Source organism: Nannospalax galili, unplaced genomic scaffold, assembly GCF_000622305.1.
Source record: "Nannospalax galili isolate Female #2095 unplaced genomic scaffold, S.galili_v1.0 scaffold839, whole genome shotgun sequence".
NCBI lineage: Eukaryota > Metazoa > Chordata > Mammalia > Rodentia > Spalacidae > Nannospalax > Nannospalax galili.
Window position 1 is genome coordinate 142,483 of NW_008341880.1, and position 9,587 is coordinate 152,069.

Here is a 9,587-nt window from a genome sequence, read left to right on the forward strand (position 1 = left end):
AACAATGGTCGAGCAGGACCTTTGACTTATCCTCACATGGATGGAGCTGGTAAAAGAAAGGAGCCAGGGGCTCCTCCCAACTCCATGGGACCCCTGAGGAACAAATCCTCTAATGACCTCAAGAGTAAAAACAAATCACTTTATCTGTTCCAATTGTATGTCCTTAAACACCCAAAAGGGAAGTGTAACCAAAGATTAAAGGGGCCAATATAATTTCGTAAGAGCATACATATATAACTAAAAGCTACTTGACAAACAGCAAAGCCAGACAGGCGATACCTTCTTTCGAGTTGTTGGCCAGGATGGATAAAGGCTCTTCCAGATAGTAACCCAACATACTACTGGAAAAATGAACAGCAGACCCCAATTCTATCCAAAGGAATACTGACAATGGATTGCCGTAGATGAGGAACAGCTGCTCCTCCTGGAACAGGGACCTCTGGCTGACTAGATTTACCAGAAGGGCAGATAGGGGGGAATGGATGGGGGTGCTGAGAACACAGTGGACAGTGGCAGGGATGTCAGAGTATGGAGGCCCTAGTGGGAAAGGAAGGCTGTCTATCTGAAGAGTTTATATTCATAATCAGATGCCAAGGAACTCAGAAAGTAAGCGACTCTGACCAGTAATAGTCATATATAGAGAGATTAAAAACGCATGTGAAAACGTCTCAGTGTCAATTGCCTTAAAATGAATATTTATGTATGAAACTGTGTATTTTAACAGTGAAGTGGTGATCTTTTTTAAACGTTAAAACCTCATTTAATTTTATGTCTTATAGAGTTTATAATGAGTAAAAGATTATATAAGCATAATAATTCATCTGTAAACCTAGAAATGTACAGCCAATTTTGAAAGAGATGTACCCTAGCTCAGAAAATGTTACTGAATAGGTTAATGCTGTTGTAATGAAATGCTTCTTCTAATTAAAAAAAAGAGAGACATGGATGCCTAATTATTGAAAGTAGAAAGAGAAGTGGCAAAATTTAAAAAAGGCAAACTTTTACATCAATAACAATGATATGGTAGTTCTAAGGGACTGCTGAAGGAGGAGGGTGAACTCCAGGAATGGTTGCTGAACACCCAGGAGATCATTTATATTGGGCAGTATTTTTAAGTATTTTGAAATATTTAGTCAGACGTAAAGGCTTTGGAGTAAATGTTGATCAGATATAAGAAAACTATTTGGGATTCCATCTCACCTATACCAGAGTGGTCATTATGAAGAAAGCAAATGATAATAAGTGCAGAAAAGGATATGAGGAAAGGGAACCCCTCTTACACTGTTGGAAGAAGTGGAAACCAGTGCAGCCACTATGGAAATCAGTGTGGAGGTTTCTCAGAAATGTCCACGCAGAATTGCGATATGACCCAGCTGTCATAATCTGGGGAATATACCCCAAAGGTATAGTCCCCTACCTAACACAGAGATACTTATACATCTATGGTCATAGTTTCTCTACTTACATTAGCTAGGAAATGGAATCAACCTAGATTGCAATCAGCTGATAAATGGATCATGAAAATGGGCTTCATGTACACAATGGAATTTTGTCACTTCTGACTGTGGAATTACAATATGCCTTGTAGTAAGCTAAATTGCTTTTATTGATATTTCTTATACGTCTTGAAATTGTTTATCCATGACACTCAAAAATTTCTGAAGTTCTCAACCATTCTTGTTTGTAGAATACCTGGTTTCTCTTTCCCATTTCATTTTAGAGTTTCCATAAATCATCAGTTTGTCTACTTACTGACCTGTTGTTAACACCATAAGTTCTTTTTATGTTTGTCTCTCCTTCTGCCTTGATAATTTTAGATCGTCTGTAAGACACTTGGTAGTTGTTTCTGTTTATTTGTTTAAGTCTGTTCTTCAGTGCCTTCAGTTTAGTTATGTATCCCACAGTTCAATAACATATTGAATGCTCCTGTTAATGTTATTTGTTTTATTTGTAAGATTGCATTCCTGATTTATTATGATACTTTCATATGTTCTATTTAAGTACACAGAGCATCTATAGAAACAGGGTGATTCATAGATTACTGTGTATTCAGGATTCATTGCTAAGTATTTACTTCCTTGATTTTGTTGAGTGATGTTTCATCCTTCTTTTTACTATTTTTAAAATTATTTCATTTCAGGGAGGGATGCACATATATAGGTAAAAGAACAGTTTTGTGGAGTTGGTTCTCTCCTTCCACCTGTATGTGGGTTCGAGATATCAAACTCACATCAGGCAAGCACTACCTGTTGAACTATCTAAATGACCCTGTGACTCTTGTGTTTGTGTATGTGTGTGTGTGTGTGTGTGTATATGAGTGTGTGTGTGTATGTGTGTGCATGTGCATGCACGTGTGTGCTATTGTGCATCTGAAATTTAGAAAACCGTCACTCTTCACCACTCCACTTACTATCTTTACACAGAAGAATTTACCAGTCATGCCAGCTAGAAAGAAAGAGGGACAATAAAATTCTTTCTGAGGATGGATGAGTCTTCTCTGGACTTTATGCCCAAGATTTCAGTTGACTTTTTTCCCTTTGCTTCTAATTCATGATTTCTGTCCACCTCCAGGGGAACACTCTGGTAATTCAATCATTTGCGGGATAGAAAAGGCAGTTACATTCACTTTTGGGTATATCTTTCCAAAGGAGTTTGAATTCAGTGAGGAAAAAGTAGTCCTCTCAGAGTCCCCAGAGGAAAGATGGTGAGAATATGTAGCACCCATGTTTCTCTTCAAAGGGAGAGGCTGTGAGTTGGGTTTTTTTCTCTTAGTACAACCTCTAATTCCTTGCTCTAAGCCATAAACTCGCTTGAAGTATTCTATATTCTTAACTCTATTGGGAATTTTCAATAATCCTATTTTTCTTATATGATTCTTCTGTTAAGACAATATCTTCATGAATAAAAGAGGACTTGGGAGAACCTATTGGCCAACTTGGTTTAAACAGCATTAAAGTTTTCAACAGTAACACCTTGTGGATAAAGACCTTAAATCTATGACATATTGAAAGAAATGAAATATTAATTCACAAACATTGAAAGTCCAGAGAATTTAAGAACGTATCAAAATCTAGTATCTGAAATTTCAGATATCTCAAGCAAGTAGAAAATAATGCAATGCCCAGAATCATACTGAAGCTAGCAATAGGGTTCAAAGTAAGGATAAATATCAAACACCTAATAATGTATTACGAGAAACACAACATAACTAAAATGACTAATTGATAAAGTAATCACTATGAAAAATTTGAATAAAACTGTGCTTTTAAAATTAAGGAATAGGGGCTGGAGAGATGGCTCAGAGTTTAAGGGCACTGACTGCTCTTGCAGAGGACCCAAGTTCGATTCTCAGCACCCACATGGCAGCTACAAACGGTCCTTAACTCCAGTTCCAGGAGAATCCAAAGCCCCCTTCTGACCTCAGCAGCATTGCAAGACATGAGTGAATTCACATAAATGCAGGCAATACACTCATACACATAAAATAGAAATAATAAAATATTTTTAAAAAAATAAAATTAAGGAATAGCTATCATGAGGGACTATAAAGGCACCTGCTGCTAAGCCTGATAACCTGATTTCTATCATGGGACCCATGATGTGAGAGGAGAGTATCATACACATATAAATAAAGAAACTTATTTTATTAAAATAGTAACTTCTTAAAATATCTCACTGGGTGCACTAGGACCATTCCCTACTTGATTTCCTTGCTAAAATGAAACCAAAAAGCTGTTGACTATTCAAAATCTTCTAGTTATAGATTGAATCTGTGTCACTATCCTCCAAAATTTACATAGTAAAATCCAAACTCTAATGTGATGATATTTGGGAATGGGAACTTGGGAAAGTAATTAGATTATGAAGCTCGGGTCTATATGAATGTGATCAGTGCCTTCAGAAAAAGGTTAAAACCTTCCCCTCCATGTGTGGAAATGAGGTACTGGCAGTGTGTAAACCACCAGCGGGGCCTCACCAGAACAGACCATGATGACCTCGGATATCACATGTCCAGCTTTGGGGCCTGTGTAAAACGAATTCTTTTCTAAGTTGCATAGTCTCTTATACCGAATTATAGCATCCAAAAGCTGACCATGGAATATCCTCAGCTTTGCTGTTCCTGTACCCTGTTCATAAAGTAATGATATCTGTTTCCACACATCACACAGGAATTTAAAGCATAAAATTTATGGGTAAACAATGTGAACACTCTCCAATGTGTTATTCAACATGTTTATGCTACTGTTTGGCTCCCAGAAAACATAGTTCTTAGAGCCTATTTCACTCTGTAATGTTTCAATAAAGGATAGGATCAAAACTTTCAGCTGATTTTTAAATCTTTCCACAAAGTAAAATGTAATTAATAAATGTTTTAAAAATATTTATTTATTATTTATTTTTTGTATATGAGCATATTGGCTGCATGTGTGCAAGTGCACCTATGTTCTGCAGTACCCACAGAGGTCAGAAGATAGTGTAGGATCTCCTGGAACTGGCGTTACAGAGAGTAGCTAGAAGCAATGTGGGTGGCGAGAATCAAACTTGGTCCTCGAGAGTACCCAGTGCTCTTAATTGCTGAGCCATCTCTCTATCTCCAATAATGTATATGAGCATATTGGCTGCATGTGTGCAAGTGCACCTATGTTCTGCAGTACACACAGAGGTCAGAAGATAGTGTAGGATCTCCTGGAACTGGTGTTACAGAGAGTAGCTAGAAGCAATGTGGGTGGCGAGAATCAAACTTGGTCCTCGAGAGTACCCAGTGCTCTTAATTGCTGAGCCATCTCTCTATCTCCAATAAATCTTTTTTAAACAACCCAAAGTAAGACAACTATAACTTGGAGAACTAGATTCAAATTACCTGGGCGTTAAAAAGAATATTTTTTTATGCTTTGAAGAATTATTTTTTTAATCTTTTTTTTATTTTTAGTAACTATATGATTAGAAGAAGCATTTCACTACAGCTTTAACATATTCAGTAACACACTCCAGAGCAAGAGTACCTGTAAGACATAAAACTGAATGAATTTTTAACCTTTAAAAAAGATCTCTATTTCATTTTAGAATATATTGTTCCTTGCAGAAAGACCCATTGTTTTTGCTACTAACACTGAGATGTTGGCACTTGCATCTCTAATCTGTATGTATCTGATTATTATTAGTCATAATCGGTTGCATTTGGATACTTGGCACCTGTGAATGTCTATAAAGTCAGCGAGTAGATTTCAATGGTAATGTTTATAACCTCTACTAGTTAGCATGATGTAAATTTCCATGCTTCCTCCTCAAATATAATACATTTTAAAAGTTGTTGATTTTGTGTGTGTGTGTGTGTACGTCACACAGAACATCCCAAACCCTCTCATTGCACTATACATCCACTTCCCTGATGGCACCCTTCCATAGTCTCCCTCCCCTCACTAGAGCCATTATACTCTGATATCCCTGCTACTGGCTGCTGCAATTTTAACAACTAAAATATCAATAATGCTATCCAAACAATGAATTGAGGAAGTACTGAATTGAACATACCCAAGAAAATTCTGTCTTGCTTTAATAACTCAAGGTCTGCGTTCAAAATGATATACATGAAATAATACAAAAATTAAAATTATAGCAAATATATCAAATTTATTTGTCATATGAGTTAATGCATTAAAACTATAGTATTTTTCATACACATTCAAAATTCTGAGAGTTAAAATAGGGTGTTTGTTCTTTCCAATTTTCTTAACTTTATTGACATTAGTGTGTATATACTTTCTCTTATGAGAAATCATAATTTAAGATGGTTTAGGCTAATATACTTTATTAGCTCTTAGCAACTCCTTGTATTGAAATAGAATAATGAATATTTCTCCACTTTCTCAATTTAGAAGTGTCCACGAGTTACACTTTGCTCAAATTCTTGGGAGGAAAAGTGACAGGCAAGTGTCCTTTCCTCTCTAGAATCTCTAGTGGAAGAAGTGTTTCTTCTCTTCAGGCCTAGATGCTAAACTTATTTTGTAAGTATAAACAAAGTTCAATATTCAGTATTGACAATATAGCCCCAAGCTCTAGTGGATATTTCTTAGTTTCTGTCACTAAAACCTTAACAATATCTCTGTATGTAAGGGTTGTTTTGATTTCGTTGTGAATGCTAGGATAAACTACATATTCCAAATACATTACCTTACATATATAAGGTGCCTTTGAAATGTAAAGAAATGTAATCAAGAGGTCTCAAATAGTTTGAAGAGGACAGATTTCTTGCATCATTCAGAAGCCTGTCACAGTACTTCTGAGGTTACAAGTGTACATATGTACCTTAAACCACAAATACCCAGCTCAAGCAGGTTTTGAGATAACTGTAGGTGACTCAGTATTATCAACATGTCAACCCCTTTCTAGAACTTTAAATCAACGAGCTATCTAAACTACAACATTGAACCATTTATATATCATAAAGAACATGTATACTTGGAAATACAGACAAAGCTATTAATAGAAATCATTTCTTGTAGCTTTTCTACATACTATGACTGCTTTCCCCTATAAAACTCATTGTGATAGAGTTTCCATAAAAAGTTCCACAAAGCAGCTTTGATTTCCTTATTCCTTAGGCTGTATATTATAGGATTTATAGATGGAGGCATCACAGAATAGAAAACAGATATCAAAAAGTCCCAAAGCTCTGGGGAATCAGGAACTGGTTTCAAATAGGCAGCGACAGCTGTGACTAAAAATGTGCTCACAACTATGAGATGGGGCATGCAGGTAGAAAAGGCTTTTGACCTCCCTTGTGACAAGGGCATTCTCAGCACCGTGTTGAAAATGTAAATATATGAAAACACTATGGACACTAAGCAGAGAAATCCATAAACAATTCCAATGATGACACTAATGTCAATGGTGACATGAATCTTTGAGCAGGAAATCTTCAGTAGAGCGGGGACATCACAGAAAAACTGCGGCACTTTTCTGGAGTCACAGAAAGATAAAGAGAAGGTGCCATATGAATATAAAGCCCCAAAGAGACTTCCAAATAGCCAAGAGGCAGCTACCATCTGCACACAGACTGTCCTGTTCATGATGGCATCATAGTGCAGTGGGCGACAGATGGCCACATAGCGGTCATAGGACATGGCTGTGAGGAGGGAGATTTCAGATGGAACAAAGAAAACCACGAAGAAGACCTGACACACACATCCTGAGAAAGTGATGGTGCTCCTGTGGGACAAAGAGTTGAGAATGAGCTTTGGGACTGTAACTGAAATGAGGCAAACGTCAAGGAAGGACAAGTTCTTCAGGAAGAAGTACATGGGGGTGTGAAGACACTGGTCCACAGTGACAAGTATGATAATAAGAAGGTTCCCCATGAGGGACACCAAGTAAATCAGCAGAAATAGAAATCCCTGGAGCACCTGGAGCTGCTTGTCATCAGAGAATTCCATGAGGAAGAAATCTGTGTCCACTGTGTGGTTGGTCATGTTGTCTACGTTTACCCACTGTGAGTCAAAGGAAAGAAAAGACAGGTTCAGAGCTCATACTGAGCCTTCCTCTTAGTAACAATGCATTTTATTTCTGTAAGATCCAACGACTACATCATTCCTATAAAACTAGGACATTTTTATTCTCCTTAATACAGGCATGTTTTTTCATTTAATTCTCAATATGTCTCTCTCAATACTTATTGCAGTGATAGTAACAGAATGGAAGGTTTTAGACAGAAAATTCCAAAGTTTTGTGATCTTCAATTATATGTTAGTAAGATTTATAAAATATATCCTGATTTAAGATTCTAGATAGACTACCTGGCAAACAATGAATTTCTAAAGGAACTGGGAGGATTCCTTTAGAAACTCTAAAAATTTTGGAAAGGATATTTATAATTCTATGATTATATTATTATATAATTGATATTTGGTAATAATTCATAAGTGAGAGAAGCATATGGATATAGGGAAATATTATCCACTCCTAACACCCCAGTCTCCCCTCAGTTTCTCTCCCTCTTTTTCTTGCTCTCCCTCTCCCACTGGCAGATGAACAGACACTTTTATTCTCATTTGTAAATAAAGTTTATACTATTATAGTATTTAGATGGAAGCAAATGATACCAAAAAATAGACAATAAATAAATTAGCTCTAACAAGTAGGATGAGATCAGTGGTGAATAATATCACTGGTTAGAAACTAAGCCTTCAATGAGAGTGGTGTTATATATATATTAGATACATGAATCAGGCAGGGTAGTAAGGGGATACAGAGAGGAGAGTAGGGAATTGTCTAAATATGAACCTGTTATATTGCATGCAATTCACAGAAATTCATTGAAGAAGTAGTTTTCTTTAACACTATGATTAATTTTTAAAACTTTTATTATTTTTATTTTATGTGTATGAGTGAATTGCCCGTACGTGTGTAAGTGCATTCATTTCGTGCAATACCCGAGGAGGTCCGAAGAGATTGTCGGATGCCCTGGAACTGGAGTTGTGGATGGATTTACAGATCCATGCAGGTGCTAGGAATTGAAACTGGGTCCTCTGTAAGAGCAGCCAGCTCTATTACCCGCCGAGGCATCTTTCTAGGTTCTGACTAATGTTTTTATTAATTTTATGTATTTTCAATTCCTGACTGGATGTTCTTCTTAAATGAATAGTTTGGATTCTGATACACAAAAGAAACTTAGAAATTTCCATCTCTCAGATAACCTTACTGTTTTGGGCTCAGCAGAACACTGATTGGATTCTATGTTTGTAGATGCCAGTCTGCTGATTGACTTCGATATTGGACTTCAACCCTGTTTGGAACCCTCAACAATTCTTTCAGCTTGGTGCTGCTATTGTTGCTACAATATAGTATATGGTGAACCAAGTTATGAAACCCTAAAAGTTATTCCTCTGTGCACATATGAACAATGGGAGAAGAGGCCTTTCCATTATCTGTATTTTCCCTCAATATATTTATTATTCTATATGATGATTCATTGTTAACTTTTAATCTAATATTTACTGGCATGAGTTTTAGATGACCTTTTAATTTCTTTGTTTGAAATGCCATTGAACATAGCTCCATGAGCAAATTAAAACATGGTGTGCAGAAAATATGTTCCTGTACATCTCAAAAGTGACCATATGGCAGTTGTACTACAGGATACTAGATCATGATTACAGATAGACAAGGACTTTGAAATATCCCAATGCGACTGCCAGGAATCATCTGTCAAAAGACAAGTGTGAAAAACCTCCCAGTACAAGGATATAATAATTCTTTCTCTGATGGGGGTAAAATTATCAACAGTCTTACCCAGCTGTGAAAACTTAGAACTGCAGAACTGAACATGATGGCAAGATATAGTCTTGGGTGAAATCATGGCCCAGCTGTTATGAGAATAACTAGTTACCTTCTAATTAGCTCAAAGGCCCACACCCCTTAAGGTAACACATAGTTGATCCTGTAAATATAATCAAGAACCCATTTTTGGGAGCTCATAGGTCCCAATGTTAAATCTCCTACTATTATTCTGCTAAATGGACAAAATATCAAAATGCTCTCTAAATTCATATTTTCCTTTTGTGGGAGTATTTTTGAGACAGGTTCTTCCT

The 9,587-nt window shown here is 36.5% G+C and overlaps 1 protein-coding gene across 1 annotated transcript; it reads right to left on the bottom strand.

Moving 5' to 3' along the window:
* Positions 1-6,515: 6,515 nt before the first annotated feature.
* On the bottom strand, positions 6,516-7,469 carry LOC103737762 (olfactory receptor 14K1-like). The gene has a single exon (XM_008837601.1). It carries the CDS (start codon positions 7,467-7,469, stop codon positions 6,516-6,518), a length of 954 nt encoding a protein of 317 aa, XP_008835823.1.
* Positions 7,470-9,587: the final 2,118 nt, after the last annotated feature.

What these genes read in the sequence shown, in the direction of transcription:
- LOC103737762 (XM_008837601.1), bottom strand. Translation starts at nt 7,469, where the DNA reads ATGACCAACCACACAGTGGACACAGATTTCTTCCTCATGGAATTCTCT.